This window comes from Triturus cristatus, chromosome 11 (genome assembly GCF_964204655.1).
Source record: "Triturus cristatus chromosome 11, aTriCri1.1, whole genome shotgun sequence".
NCBI classification, from domain to species: domain Eukaryota; kingdom Metazoa; phylum Chordata; class Amphibia; order Caudata; family Salamandridae; genus Triturus; species Triturus cristatus.
Window position 1 is genome coordinate 627,720,664 of NC_140594.1, and position 16,516 is coordinate 627,737,179.

The following is a 16,516-nucleotide window of genomic DNA, read 5'->3' on the forward strand; positions in this document are numbered from 1 at the left end:
ACCGACGTTTTATGTACTTCAGTTCCGATCTCGGCAGAGGGTTTTATTCGGCGCAGATTGGGCTTGATTGAAAGACACCCCCCTCCCTCAGTCCTGCTATATGGGGCTGGGGGCCGGCGAGGGCTCAGATGGATGACAGCTGGTGCTCGGTGGGGCACGAGGCTCTAGGGAATATTTGTCTTGTTGCGTTCTCAATTAACAAAACATAGTGGAGAAGTGTGGCTCAATGGTTAGAGCGGCAGACCCGGATGCAGAAAACTGGCCCGGGACCAGGGTTCAATTCCCGCCTCGGCGGGTCTTGGGCTCAATTTCCTCTGACCTGACATTTCTCGCCTGGTGCCTACTCTAATCATAACTCTGCAACTCTGGGCAATAGCTTGCTTAATCTCCACAACGGCCCCAACAGCGCTGGGGATGTCTGGCTCACCTTGGGGGTGCCCAGGAGTGGACATTTCACAGGGAAAGCCAGGAAGGGTTCCACAGCGGTATGAGTACAAGCGCCAGGACGCCCCGTTGCTGGGGCAGCAGTACGCTATACAAGTACAAAATTTCATTTCATTTCATCATTTATGAGGGGCCCGCCACAAAAATACAATGTTACCGACCATTTCCATTATGTAAACATGCTCAGTAATCGTATTAGTCACGAGTTTGAAAGTACAGAGTCTAACGGCTAAATTATGACATTAAAAAGTATTACAACGACACTCACACTTTTTGTTAGCTGTGTACTGTCACTGTGTTGGTTCACCCTGTACCCAGACCCTCAACATAGGTCCACTGGCTGCCTATGAAACAAAGAGGCCTTTTGTGTGTGTCCGGTGGCAGCCAGGAGTTCCTGTGTGTTATCTGTGGTAAATCATCTGCGTGTCAAGCAGGTTTTATTTTTCCAGCTGAATTGACCAAGAGCCCTTGACTTTTCCTTCATCAAGCAGCCACTTTTATCCTTAAAGCGGTAGTATGTTTGGAACTCAGATATAAGAGACCAGTAATGGCCTGCAATAAAAGCAATACTCAAACCGAGTAGGGCTTTAATTAAAGCAGAAAAAGATTGGGCTCTTAAAAGACGGTCCTGGCATCTTCAAAACACACACAGCCACGTGAAGTAAGAAAATGAGTAATTGTAACATGAAGTAACAAGCATTTGCAATGCGATAGGTCTCGCATTTGCGAGAGTTTGAGCTATTTTATTGTAAGTGACATTGCCTTTTATTTATATTTTGGTTTTGAAACATAAATAAAAGCCATTGTCATTTACAATGCCAATAGGTCAAACTCGCGTAAATGCAAGACCTATTGCATTGCAAATGCTTGTTTTAGTAGATATGGTTTTGCATCGAAAAACCATGAGGAGTAGGTGCATCGGAACGCCCATGCACATCCCATGGATCACCCTTTTGGCGCTGACTAATACAAAGCAGTGCAATACACTGCTTTGTGTTATTTTCAAGTGGCTTTCCAGCGCAAATCAAGTTTTGCACTGCAAAGTAAATTGGGGGGGAAAAAGATTTTGCATCGATTTGTGTCACAAAACAGCACAACATTTTATTAAATATACCCCTAAGTAAGGCAAAGCAGTGCTTCGTACTGCTTTACATTAATTTAAAGTAACTAACAAAAAAAAACATTTTATGCCGGTTTATGTCACTTTTGTGATGCAAATACAGCGCATAATGTTGGTTAATCTGTCCCCTTGTGCCTATCCTGTAATGGACATTGCCCCCCCCCCCCCCCTTTCTGACTTAAGCTGGCAGCTCATAATTGGCTCCTTCACTACCCTAGTTAGGGAAAATCATATGTGGTGTCCCCCAAGGGTCTGTTCTAGGTATCTGCACTCGTGTGTCCACAGCAGAAATTGGAGTTTGAGACGTGACACTCAGAAACAGCTCTAGCATAGAAACAGGCTCACCGGTTGCCTGAGGCACATCTGATTATGCATGCGTGACATGCCCCAGTGCCTCCCCGGGACCGACACGCGATGCTGGTGACTGGAAGTACACACGAGGAGAGGCTGCCATTTACCTGGCCACAAGAATAGGGAGTGGCAGCAACACCCACGCGAAAGGTAAAAATGGCGGCGTCTGGTTGGACGTGTATGTCATGAAGCCAATCTATGCAGTAATACAAACCACCAGCCGCCCACTTGTGGTGCACAGAAGATACACCCACTTCTGCATACAGATCACTGAGCGGACACAACAAGGGCACTGATGCATCCCAGCCTTACTGTTGCAATATAGACTACGTCAACACCAAAACAAACCAACACAAACACTCCTAAGAATCAAAACCATCCAACCAGCCTGCCGGATCTAAAAACAGACAGCAGCACCACCCCAGCCCTCAGTAACATGTGCTCGCTTTCGGAGGAGCAAAGTGTCAAGTTTATACAGAAACCCTACGGAAGTAGAATCTGTGAGTAAGCGAGTGAACTGCCTCCACACTACACACCCGGCTGGATACCCAGGTCCGGCAATGCCAGGCTAGGCCTTTATGGACTGGTCGGTAAGAAAAGGGTTCTCCTGTCTGTAGAACGCTGAGGTGTTTTTTTGCACTTTAAAAAAGGCTTATTTACAAGCCCCTTGCGCCGCCTGTACGTCACTTTACCCCATGTTAAAAGTGACACACCAGCGGTGCAAGGGGCTTGTAAATAAGCCGCGATATTTATCACAGTGGCCTCAGAACAGCAGGGGGCATCAATGGCAAACTCCCTAAGCATGAGCAGAATTGGGCATACTGCCCCGCGACAGTACCACAGAACAAGCATTGGCAAGGGACATCGGGAATCGGAGGGGGAGGGACCGCTGCAAAGCAGGAAGGGTTGGGAAGGATAGGGTCGTGGAAGCAGTGCTCCTGTGCAAGGGACGGGGGAGGGGGTGCGGCTTAACAACCAGAGCTGCCAACTTTGAAGCTGGGAAACTGGGTTCGAGTCTGGTGGGAGGCTCTGACATCCCATGATTCTGGGCAAATCACTTAATCTCCCGGTGCCTTAAATGAATGTGTCCGTCTGTAACACAACTGGAGCTCATGTAAAGCACTCTGATACCTTCGTGTCGAGTTCGGCCATTGTAGAACTGTTAGAAGAAAAAAACACTGTGGGGGTGAGGAGGGCATTGCACCGGCCAGGGGACATTGCACCGTGTGCAGCGCCAAGCGCATCACGGCTCAGGAGTGAAGGTGTGATCCGTGATCTGCATACAGCGCCCATAGCTGTAGTGTTGAGACTGCTTATGTGTGGCATTTCCATGTTTTGTGTGTGTCTGTATGCGACAGTCACGTTTTACGAGTGACACTTTAGCGCGAGTAGGTGCAAGTAGTTATGCCTATGTAATGAGATACATTTCAGAAATGATTGTGTAAAATGAACAGAACAAGAATAGCTTCACACACGTTTGCTGTGTGCTCATATCCATATGCATATAAAAACATGCTTCCAGCGCCGCAGCATTATTTAAAAGAACAGCCAGACGTGATGCTGTAACGGGATCTAATAAAAGCACGGTATATTCTAACTTCAGGTAGATCTGATTGATGAATTACTCATTGAAACTACATCCAGCCAAAACCCACGGAGATCGCTGCTAGCACTTCGCCTCTTCTCCGCCTCAGACAGAGGACCTCTCGCTGGCTGGCACACTGTCATGCGAGAGCACCTGGAGCAACTTGAAGGCAGAAAAGCGATATAAAAGTGACGCGACATGGCATTTCAGTGCAGTGATGCGGAGATCTGCACTAAAATGCATTTTTCTAAAATATGATACGTGGCACTTGGCAGTGCAGAGTGCAGTGAAAGTGTGATCATGATCAGTAATCCGCCACAGCACCAAGTGCAGTGAAAGTCTGATCATGTGATCTGCATACAGCGTCGTGTGCGGTGAAAGTATAATGATGTAGTTAGTTATCCCTGTAAAGCGCGAGCGGACCGTGTGTTGTACAGTCAAAGTATGATGATTGGTGTGCTCAGTTATCCGGGCTGTCTTTGAAGCTGTGTCTGGCTGGAGGTTCAAGCATCCAGTGATTCGGGGGAAAAAAATCACATTATCTACATAATGTCCATCTGTAACGCAACTGGTACTTTTGTAATGCGCTCTGATATCTTGGGATCGAGTTCCCGCTATGTAAAACAAGAAAAACAAGCCCGGCGGAGCGTGGCGTGCGCGCACTTGGGGGCGGGGGAGCGCATTCCAGGCGGGGAGCAGACCCTTTGAAGTGCTCCCAAAAGGTGGATTGCATGGCGGCACGATGCGCGTGATTGTGCGCGTGCTAGCAATGCAATCCGCTTTTTGGGAGCACTTTTCAAACCCGCTTTCTATAATCTCGCTTTGCGATCGCTTACGCAATAGCAAGGTCGAGACCTAAAAAGCCAACTTTTCAAATGCTTTTTAAAATCCATGGGGGTACAGGTAACCCATAACTTATCTGGAAGGCTGCCGCAGATGGTGGGATCAACCACTGAAAAGGATAATACTCCCCCTTCTTCCTGTTCTTGAAAGTGAGCTTCTTCCAAGCACCCCCGCTGACTGTACCGACTGTAAATTTGTTCAACGTGGTCTTTAGAAGTTGTAGGCCATGTCCACAAGTAGAACATTGAACAATGCACGTGCCTTTAAATGTACCACGAGCTTGGCTCAAACTGGAAGACTTCTCCTGCAGCAGTGCCCAGAATTACCTGAAGAAAGTCCCATGTGTGGGCATTTAGAGTAGTCTTGTTCGGACCCTTCAATGCTAGGCCGGCTGAAATTCTTACAGAGAGAGAGTAAAGCAGAGAATTCATTTACCAAAGCTGTGTGAAGGGAGATAAACATGAATATGAACCAGGGTACAAATGCCTATCTTCATCCATCTTAAAGCCTACATTATTTAATGAGTTTTCTGTGCTTCTAAATGAACCCTGTTCCTGGTTCCCTAACTTGGAACCCCAAATGCTAATACTGCCCCTCAATATTTCTGTCTTATCGGGGCTAAAATTTAAAGGTGGTCGACAGGGAGAGCCAAACTAAGGGTCTAGTTTGCCTCAAAAAGCCAGTGCACGAGCTGAGTCCTCGAGTATTAATTAAGCATGTAAATCATGAAAAAACATAATGTAAAAAATATGACCTGGTCTCTTAAAAATCCAAAAATCTCTATTTCTTCAACATGCTGAAGCATTTCTCATTAGTATCCCTAATAAATTCTTCTCACTGCGTTGAGAAGTATTTATTAGTATATTTTTTTTTAAAATTAACTTGGAAACATAATTCGCCAACACCCTGACAGTGTCAGTAGTGAACTTGAAGGTAAGTCAGCTTTCATGTGTACCCATTATCAATCAATCCGTATTTGTCAAGCCTGACTACTCACCTGCTAGGGTCTCAAGGCGCTGGGTGGGCTGCAGGTCCTACTGTGCTCTGAGGTTCAGTCGAAGAGCCAGGTCTTGAGATCCTTCCTGAATTAGGTTAGCAACGGGGATAGCCTGAGGTGGAGAGCGGGTATTCCAGGTTTTGGGAGGGAGGAGAAGGATCTTCCTCCGGTCCTGGTCTTGGGGTTATTAAATCAAACACAAGCAGCTTCTGTACAGCGCACATCCTATACTCACTTATTTGAAGGTGCTCTCATGTGTGATAATGAAGACATAGGGGGTTTGGTGAAATAGAATATTTCCCCAGGATCACATAATTGGGTCAAGCAGCCAAGTATCGATTGAGACCATGGTTTCTTGTTTCACATTGTGCATTTCAGCTCCTAGATAGGTATCTCTTTCTCTTCTCTGTTTGACATCAAAGGTCACTCCTTTGGCTTTAATTCTTGATGCATGAGGTTGCAGCTTGGATGGCTGGCAGAAGCAAAATGAAAGCTGAGCTTGTTTGGGCTCAGGGATACAGGAGTACCCCGAACTGAGCTAGAGCCAGGCATCTCCCTCGATCCTGATTCAAGCTTTCAGGGCTTCCCCGTACCTCTGACAAGCATTGGCAATGCAATAGATCTTTTGAATGTACTGTTGAGACAGACCTAAAAATTAATGTAGGTTAATGACTGCACTCCTCTCATCTTTTCTGCTGCCAGTTTAAACCACCATAAATTGTCCAGTTATTTAAGACACTTCAATAGCAATACAATGTTCTGTGTGTGCTGCTGAAAGTTAAACCTCAGGCAGCTGGTTACCTAAACAAAATGATCGCAGCTGCGTGGAGGGCAATCACTGTTTTGTGGAAGCTCACAACTCCTGCCTAATCAAAACATGTACTCCTGGCTCCCAACATGTGGGCGGAGCCAAAGCCCCTCTCCTGGTTTTTCTCACATAATTGTCTAGCGACAGCTACGCTGTCAAGCCAGACCATAACAATGAACCAATTGCTTCCCATCAATCCTGGCTCTCCATCACATTGTTGGAACATGAGTGTGATGAAAGATATGTGCCATCCAGCCACAGGAGAATCTTCGTACCACCCATATAAATGTAAACATGGACACTTCTGACCGATTCAGAGGCTCAAGATAAACTCCTGTGGAATCCCACTGATGAGTGGGAGGGGCCAAGATGTTAAAGGCAGGATTATTCATAACCCAGTCTGAGAGAGAGTATGTAAACATCCCCTGAACCAGGCCATAAAATACTGGCTGTGTAAAATGGGCACCCCAAATGTTCTTTTCAACAGTGGAGATTAAAACAGTACACTTGGACACAATTTATTTGCGAACATACAAAGTCCTACACTTTAGATTATTCTTACTCAGTCTCTTGGGTGTGGGTATTCTGTTTTTTTCTCCATACATTTGAACTTAAAAATAAGCACATGTGGTTGTGTACTTTATACCAAAACCGTGGGTTCTCTAGCTCCTTACACCAGTACAATGCCCTGTAACAGCAAACACTGCTATAGTTTACTCTGAGGAATAGGAAGGGCCAGAGTTTGAAAGAGCGAGTAAAGTCTCAAGCCTCCTAGTATTCCAGTTACAAACTCCTATTCTTGGAGAAAGAGGAATTGCTATCTTAAAGCAAGTGGTTAAAGGATTTTACCTCCTGCAACTTACAGCCTTTCATTAAGCATATGGAGTCTCTTCCAAATACAGTGCCGGCTATGAATCTGAGACCTCATTTAATCATCTTAGTACTCCACACCAGTAAACATTACACACTCTCCTCTACCAAAGACTCTTTCTCTGTCGCCTGTGTATTTATGGGTTTTGCATAGACTGAACCTAGCTACAAAGCAAAGGAGTGCTACACAAAGCTCTGAGGAATACATGTAGGTAGGTATCTGAGATGGAGAAAGTGGTTAGGGTAAAGAAGGTTGGTGGTCCTGGGGTGAGGGTCAAGGAGCAGCAAGATGTTGTTTGAAAGACTAGTGATGTCACTTTGTGTCCTGCCTGCTACTGTGCATTGTAACTCTCCTAATGGAATGTCTCCTTTGTCCCCAACCTCTATAGATTGTCTCACATGACATGAATCGCTTTGTTCCCTTAGGATTGAGACTTGGAAGGCATCTCGCACTGGAGTCGTTTGGAGCCCAACCATGATTCACAGCCTCTTCCTCATCAATGCTTCGGGGGACATCTTCCTGGAGAAACACTGGAAGAGCGTGGTCAGCCGCTCTGTCTGCGACTACTTCTTCGAGGCTCAGGAGAGGGCATCTGAGGCCGAGAACGTACCTCCTGTGATTCCCACCCCCCATCACTACCTGTTGAGTGTCTACCGGCACAAGATCTTCTTTGTGGCCGTGATCCAGACCGAGGTGCCTCCTCTCTTTGCCATCGAATTTCTGCACCGTGTGGTGGACACATTCCAGGTGAGCTCACAAATGGTGGCTATCGGGTGGAGTGAGGTAGAAAGTGGAATTTAGCATATGAGAAAAGGATAGAGACCAGAGCTAGAGTGGGGCTCTCAGCAGTGTCACCCCATGAGTAGTTGGTAAGGAGGGGGGGGTTTGTGGAATAGACTCTGGATACGGGGGGAGTAAGCTACACTGCTTTACCTCTTGTCTTTGTTCAACTGTGCCTTCTTTTTATACCTGCTAGTGCATCTCACTACCGTTTTATTCATTGCAGTACAATTATGAATTAGCAAATACGTATGCTTTTTTTGTTTTATATTCCAAAATGTGTAAATGCTGTGAAAACTGGCTATTCTTAAGGTAGTTTTGTCCAGAATACTTGGTAAGTCTATATTTATTTGTCAAAACAAAATGACATCATGCATGAGGGTGCATCAGTCTTCTGTTTCATTTATCGCATGTAACATGCCAGGCATGATTTTTTATTGCAGATGTTTATTAGTTATTATTTTTGGTCAGGCATGTGTTGCGTTGGTAGCAGTTACAGTTTTCCAATAAAAGAGGAAGGGAGCACATGACCTCACATCCGAGCACTCCATACTCTCAGATGCATTATGGTAAATGTAGTGCATGGTAACACGTACCTTAGTAAACTTCTGTCGTTTTCCCCATTGTCGATGCAGTCAGTGCTGTGTACCTCAACACACGTGTTTCAAAATTGTCATTCTTCAGGAGGGAGCAATACATTGTTTTGGGGGTGCTGGAATGTGTCCCAGATGCGTCTCTTTTCTCCATGTCCTGACTTTCAGGCTTGCTAAACGAGGATTTGGGAATAGCCAGTCTGTGGAACAGCAGTCGCAAGAAAGCAAACCGTTGACTGACTCCAAATATTCATAAATTTAAACCTTTATAACTTAAAACTGTTGTACGCCAGGTGTGTTCCATGGACGGTTATGTGGCACCAAATAGGGGACAATAAGAATGAGTGTGCATGAGGTGAACATCTGTGTGTAGCAAGTAAGTACTGTCGCTCGGACAAGCATGTACTATGGCTCAGGAAAGAAGCGGCATTTCTTAAAGGGTTGATCTAGTAGTGCTTTGACTAGAGCTTAGCAGAGATGCCTGATGGTAGAAGCGACTGGAGGCGAACAGATGCTTCACAACAAAAAACAAAGTTAACACTTGTATCAGGATATGGGACTGTCAAGATGCCTAAAGAGGCAGAAAGGGAGGTCACCTGAACATCACCAACGTAGAAAATCAACAATGAAGGCACGCTGGGGAAAACAGAAATTAGCCTGAAAAGTAAATATGGAGCTCAGTGAATGAGTGGATGGTGATAAAAGTAAGGGGATGAGACCAATTGGTTTTGATCAGCATGGCCACACTTGCGGTCACTGGAATTATGTGGCAATAGAGGACCACATTATGCATCAGGGTTCAGTAAATTATGTGTCAAGAAAAGCAACTTTGGGGCATAAGGTGACACGTTCTCTTGCAGTATTATGTTGCTATTTTATCTTTTTAACACACCATGCTGTATTGGCAATGCCTAAACACAGCAATTAGCAACTCAAATGTGACCAGTTACCTCTGCAAAATGTTTGGCACTGTGCAGCACCATGCGTGTCACACATTCTTAGTAACTTTTGGTCTCTTTGAGGATGAAACTATTTTTTTTGTCACAGCCTGCACATTATGCTGCAGATGATGGACAACGTGACAAGCATGGTAAGTCCGTAATCACACAGAAAATGCCATCGCTGATGTGTCACACAAGTCCTGTGGCCTTTCACATACATACCCAAAGCATACTAATGATATTTCGTTCACAATTGAAAAAAGCTTTACATTAAAACGAATCCAATAAAAAATGCTTGAAATTATAATCGCTGTACAAATAATGTGCTCTCTGACTTCTATTTAATGTCATTTTCAAATTTAGTGTACACAATATTGCAGCTTTCCACCATCCACTTATTTTTATTTCTTATGTTCCTGAAAACATTAGCGATTATACCCAAAAAAAGAATGCAGCTGTACTCAAACAGTAATTCATGCAAGACCAAAAGATTTGCTAGGCTTGACCTTATAGCAACCCACGAGGGGTATAATGCGTTTTCTACTAAAGATAGGGGAAGGGACCAGAGATGGAACAGTCTTAGGTGCTTAGAGGTGGAAAACGAGGAGCAGACTCCAAGTTCATGAGCTCTTCTGAGGCAACACAACAAAGCGTGTGTGAGCCCAAAACTCATCTTAGCTGGGAAGCGTATTTCAGTCCCAAAATATATTCTGCAAAGCAAAAGGGTGCGGTTGTAAGTTCCACAATAATGCACAAACAATCTAAGTATTGCTTTGGTTGACAAGGTAGCTGGCACCAGTGAAGTCACTCTGTTGTGTAAACAACTCTACAAGGTGGATGATCTACCCTGCAGGAGTCTTAATGGTCATTAGCACATTCTTTTAATCACAACCGTTTGAAAGGTAAGCCTGCACACTGTATTTTAAACACTGGTTGTGGGACACACATCGATATCATGTCACATGGGAGTTAACTGCCTTTATTGCCAAGATGGGGCAGAGTCCACCTTTGGCACATGCTGGCTGAAAAGCTTCTTCAGGCGACGCTTGGAATCATGGGAAACGTAGTTCCTTGCTCGATGGGCTCTATAATCACCTCCTCAGGAATGTTTACAGAGGAGGTTCTTTGATGCTATACTTGCCAAATGACCCGAGTTGGAGGCACTGCTCTCGGTGAATATAGCCACGGACTTCCCAGTCCTAGCTATAAACCTTTGCGGTCAACAGCCACAGATCGACGTCCACCATTCAACGCTCATCCCGTGTTTGATCTTTGCCTGCGTTTCTTGGTTTTATCTGTTAATGGATTGTTCACTGTTTTTAACAGCCTGGTCAGTGCTTTTGTGTTTTTTAAGGCTGTGATATTTTAATCAATTGGGAAGGTTCTCATGGTGGGCAGTTTTATGTTAGTTTGTATCTGTTTTGCTTCTTACCCATCTTTCACTAAGTCCTTTGACCTTTTTAACTCGGTTTCCCTCTTTTCCACCTTCCTCTCTCGCTCTATTTTGCTCTCACCTATTTCCCACTTTTGCCCTTTGTCACCATGTCCATATATTTCCTTCTCACTCTTTCAAGGCTTTCTCTTTCTCCCACACCCTGTATACTCGCCTTTCTTTTCCCAAGTTCCTTTTTCTATCACTCTTTTGTATACCAACTCTTTTTGTTAACCTGATAACCCCTCTTTTTAGCACTACTTCTCCCATCTTTCTACCTCTTCTACTGTAATACTGCGATCTCTTACCCTCACCTGCTTCACCCCGCTTTGTCTCTATCTACGCCGTTCTTTCACACTGTGTTGCTTTTTCTATCTGTTGCTAGCTCTTGTTTTATTCATTACTGTGAAGACCCAGGTCTCCTGTTACACATATCGGTTTCTGATGCTGACATGTTTTTCCTATGAGTATCTTCCAGAGCCATTTATTTTGTGAATCAAACTCTGTGTGCAGATAAGCAGGTTGGTCTTTCTTGTAGCAGACAGAAAGGAGGGGGAAGGAGGCTGCTTCTGTCTATAGTGCAGCAAGCATGAGTCTTCAGGCAAATGTATATTGCGTAGTCAGAACACCTTCGAGTGACACAGACTGGGATAATTTAAGGGGCTCTCACACTTTGAGCCCACTTGAGTGTGCCAGGACATGCATGGTTATTTCACAAAAGGTAATTTCACCCCATCTCCACGAGTGCAAATTGTATGACCATCAGGCATTGAAAGAGGGTATTGGACAAGATGCTGCAATCAGCTGCACTTTACACCCCATAAAAGTCAAAACTTGAACTTGGGGCTAGATCCTTAACCTCGACGTAGGATATAAATCTATACTGTAAAAAAGTAGTTCTTGACCTATGTGGCCCATACTAAGTCATTACTTGGTTCTTGGCACAACTCCACTGAGTTATTACAATAAGCAGAGGAATCCACCCTCAGCAATTCCTACGATTTGACACTCAATATAAAAAAATGCAGAAGCAAGTATACATCAAACAAACACACAAATGGTGAAATATTTTATTTGATTCACAAATATAGAAAAATCGAATTTTCCATTTTAATTGGAAGGTTGGAGCGTTTCTAAATTTGCTTCTTAGTTCTAAGAGACAAAGCGATATGCTAGACTGTCGCATATCGCGTTGTCATTTTCATCCTAATGTATGCTCTCTTTTTGGCAGCACTTCATTTGAGCCACTGATCGCCCATACTGTATTATGTTTAGTGTAATTACACTGCTGCTACGGATTAAGCTAAAAACACCTTATTTTAGCCTCCAATTTTGAATTCCTTCCTATTTACAGAACGTTTTCAAATTAGCAATTTTACATTTTGCTTCTTTATTTATATATTCTTTATTAATCTGCTAATATAATTTAATTTTCTGAACATTTGCGGACGCCCAGAGTACATGTCCGCAGTCTACAGGAGTCCGTGGACCGCAGGTTAAGATCATCTGCTGTAAACTGACATTCGCATGTTGACCTGTGGTTTCAGAGGTGCTAGACCTTTGGATATTAGTGCAGGTAGTGACCTTTGACTGATCTTTTAACACATGAGATTCCTAAAAGGGGTCAAATGGCGTTTTAACTTGGTTGGCACCACTGTGAATACATCACTGGTGGCTAGGGATTCAGCTGGAAAAAGACTGCTTTGGGACTTATTTTCCTTTTTCATTACTACATGAATAAGTTCTTGGAGACCATCTAATTCCCTCAAGTATCTAATCACGGTACTTTCCGAGCCCACAACTTGCATGGGATGTCATTTAGAATTTCGATTTAGCTTGATCTTGGGATATCTATTTATTACAAGAATTGACATCTACATATATCACTAGACATTGCTGTCATCTACACCGATGACACCCAATGCATCTTTTCCCTGATGGACAATAAAAACACCAACATAACCAACTTCACCAACTGTATGACCGTGGTAGCAGACTGGATGTGAACCGACTGCCTGAAGCTCAACTCTGACAAGACAGAAGGACGGGTCTTCAGCAACAAGACTCCTCATGGGATTCCATCTGGTAGCCGTCGGAGCTGGGACCAACACCCACAGACCACGCAAGAAATCCAAGAGTCATCCTAGATGACAAGCTGAACATGATGGCTTAATTGAACACAGTGTGAACCACCTTCTTCCACATCCTACGCATGCTGTGAAGGATATTCAAATGGTTCCCTCAGAACACCAGACGGACCATGATGCAAGCACTCCTCCCAAGCAGGCTGAACTATGGCAACACTCTCTATGCCTCCCATACAGACCATCTAGAACACCGCTGCAAGACTCTTACTCGACCTCCCACACCGCACCAGCATCACAACTCACCTCAGGAAGCTCCACTGTCTCCCCATTTACAAGTGCAGTGAATTCAAACTTTTCGCACACATATAAAGCGCTACACAACACAGGACCAGAATATCTGAACAGCCGCATACACTTTCACTAACCCACCAGACACCTACGCTCTGTCTCAATTTCACTTGCACACTTTCCTAGCATCCGCAAAAGCATAACTGGAGGTCGCTCATTCTCCTACATCGCACTCAAGACATGGAACGACCTCCCTCAACACAACAGAGCCTCCTCCTCACTTCTTGAGTTCCACAAGAAGTTAAAGAACTTTTTTCATATAAGGACCTTGGGACCACACCTCCACATCTGCCCAAGCGCCTGGATACCCTTGCAGGTTATTAGTGCGCTATACAGATCAACATAACCTAGATATTGGCACCTGTATTGATTTGCTTCTGTCTTCAAGTCTCTGGAAACAGCATGTTTACAAACATGTCATCGCTATTGTTGATAGCGCCAGACATGCCAACTAGGACCTCTCCAGCGCTATTTTGCAAAAAGGTTTGCTATGGAAGGAATGCCTGTACTAAGCCCAAAATGGCTTGAGAAAGTCACCATTTATCTGAAGTTCGGTTGTTCGAATATTTGGCAGCTTTGAGAATGGACTCCGCTTGAAAAACAAACAGGCATCTGTCGAAATTGCCGTTATGTAATTGATGGTGAGGTTTACATGACAATCCCCTTTTGATGACCATGTGTTGCTGTCACAAACTCATGCAGATGCTTATTTTCTTTAGTTGTTTTGCGTTCTTGGAAGACACAATCAACATGACTCTTGGTGTTGGTTCCTGAACTCTGTTTTATCGATTTATAGCTTCTTCTGCTCACTTTCAACTTGTATCCACATATGAAATTATTTGCATTGGTATCTCAGCACAACCACTGCGACAGTGTTGCCAGTATGCAGCTCCGACTGGTCAGTGTAGTGGACATGGGCACTGAAGACACCCACCAACAGGAGAGGCTGCTTTGCCACAGAGACAAACATTATGGCAATTCTGCTTCTCAGCTCAAAGCGTGACTTTGTGTTTGACTTTGGCTTTGGTCAGGACTCATGCTGACCAAGGCACAGTGTCAAAAAGCTGCTGTAATGGTGTTCAAGTTAGACAGTGGAGAAGAATACTTCAGGGTGCTCAGTGCAGTTTCCCTCATCAGTTAGGGATCCGCTCTTGCATGCTTAACAACCTTATGGCATCTATTTACATTCAGAGGTTTTTCATCCGGACTCTGCCATCTAAGACTGGTGCATACTGGTTGAGGCAAGACAGACCCTTGCTGGTCAGAGACTAGCATTCAGGAGATCTCCTCCGCATGTTTGTCATCCACATATTGGCATGGAAACATGCTTCATCCTCATCCTTCATCCTCATCAGGGAAACCTCTTGCTCCTGGCGTATTTCACAGTGGGCCTTGATTCCTCCCAATGCATAACCTAGACTCGCTTTCCTTACTACATCAAGAATGTGGAACAGAGAAATGAAAGATCTGGTCCTCTGTTTGCGCAAGTCTGAGAATGAATGACCAACATCCAAACTTGTACTGTCTCGAGCTGCGCACTTCATGTAGGTCACACGCCTGACGAGGTGACTGTCTTGCATGAAAGACATTGAGTTATCTTGTCTCTGCTTAGCTCAGAACAAGTCAGAACATTAAAAATTCAAATTTACTTGAGGTTGTTAGAAAGTAAATGCAATCATCACTGGAAAATAGTTTGAGATGCCATCTTTGTGGGGCAGTGACTTGAATACTCTGTAGACTTTCTCCATTTCAAAATGCAGCTTCACATCACAAAAAATTCCAGTCTTTCCAGTCAAATTAAAGCATAAGGATGCAGCTGTTTTATGGACTTGATGGAGATTTGGCAACTGGCTTTTTAACCATGCACAATGCATTTATTTTAGGAAATACGATAGTAAGAAGGTGGATGCATGCTTACCAAAAACACTCTACTGACTAAAAGTGTCATAAACTAGACCTATCTCAATGACCCAGATGCAGAAATAATGACAATGTAGGAGACACATTTCAACATGACATCAATAAACGTAAAGAGATTTCCAAAATAAAGCTAAAATGTCTAACAGAAGCCGCAAATAGAGAAATGGAAGTTGTATTAAGAACTTCCAGGAAGCATCAAACATGAAAAATAAAAAACTGAAGTGTGATGAAAGATTCCAAGCAGGGAGCAAATATTTATATTTGCAAAAAGGTTTACTGAATTACTTTCAAGGGAACCAGACCATACTAGGAACCAAGCAGACAAAACAGCTAGGAATAGTAGCTTGTATGTCTCTAAGTAGTCTCACTGAGAAACAAGATGAGGCATATTCTCATAAATTGCTTCAACTTCCATGGTCCTCTCATCTCCTTTTTGTAGAAGAGGTCAAAAGATAAGAATAGTGGCTAGGCGCATGAGGAATGCGAGAACAAAAACAGATTGAAATTAAAGGCCAGAAGGTGAAATAAAGCCCCAGGAAGGGGAAGAGCTAAAGATGGGATGCAGATACCCTTGTGGTCCAGGACCAACCCCACAGATATCCATAGACCACTCTACTTTATCTTCACACCCACCCTCCTGAACAGACTACTGATGAGACAGTGGAGAACCTCCTCCTGAACAGACTACCGATGACGTAGTGGAGAACAGTGAGGTCTCAGTGGCTAACTTGATAGACAAATGTTTAACAGATGGCATGATTGTGTTGTTTAAAGAAGGAATTGGATTTTGCCCAATAAATGAATATTACTAAAATAAATGTTAGATTGATCTGTACAAGTTTGTAATAACCTTAGGGCTAAGGACAAGATCTTAATAAACACAAGACACGATTGACACACTGACCCAGACTCAAAGAGGAGATTACTGACCGAGTTGGAAATTGAAGGCTAAGCTATTAGGGCCATAGGTGTATGACACAAATCCACATCCATAACACCACTGCCAGTTTGCAGCTATGTTTACATGTTTTACAATGCAGTCCTAAAGGATTTAAAGAAACTAGAGAACGAACAAGTTGACCAACAGTGACTGGAAGATTATAACCTCCCCTCAGGGGAATGAAGGGTTATCTAGAAGCTGCAGGTGGAAGGCGATCTGATCATAAGGGAAGCAATCAAAGAAGGTAACATGGTTGTAATGAGCCCGGACGACTATGACCATGACAATGAAATGATGTAACAGTTAAATGACACTGAATTCTATTACACTTTAGACAGTAACCCTATCCCTAAAAGTGATAAAACCTTTAGCATACAGCTTGATATCTGGTCAGTTACGTAACACTGCTGAATGATTATGAATACAGAGCCCTTCCTGCACACAAACCCAAATACA

General features: G+C 43.9%; 1 protein-coding gene across 3 annotated transcripts in view; it reads left to right on the plus strand.

Annotated features, from left to right (window-relative positions):
• The window catches only part of AP3M2 (adaptor related protein complex 3 subunit mu 2), a 57,771-nt gene that overhangs the window by 10,523 nt on the left and 30,732 nt on the right, over positions 1-16,516 (plus strand). For all 3 annotated transcript variants that reach the window (XM_085634073.1, XM_085634072.1, XM_085634071.1), the window contains exon 2: positions 7,445-7,766. In XM_085634073.1, coding sequence (XP_085490199.1) covers positions 7,494-7,766 — 273 coding nt within the window. In that variant the 5' untranslated portion in view covers positions 7,445-7,493. The remainder of the gene's footprint in view (positions 1-7,444; positions 7,767-16,516) is intronic.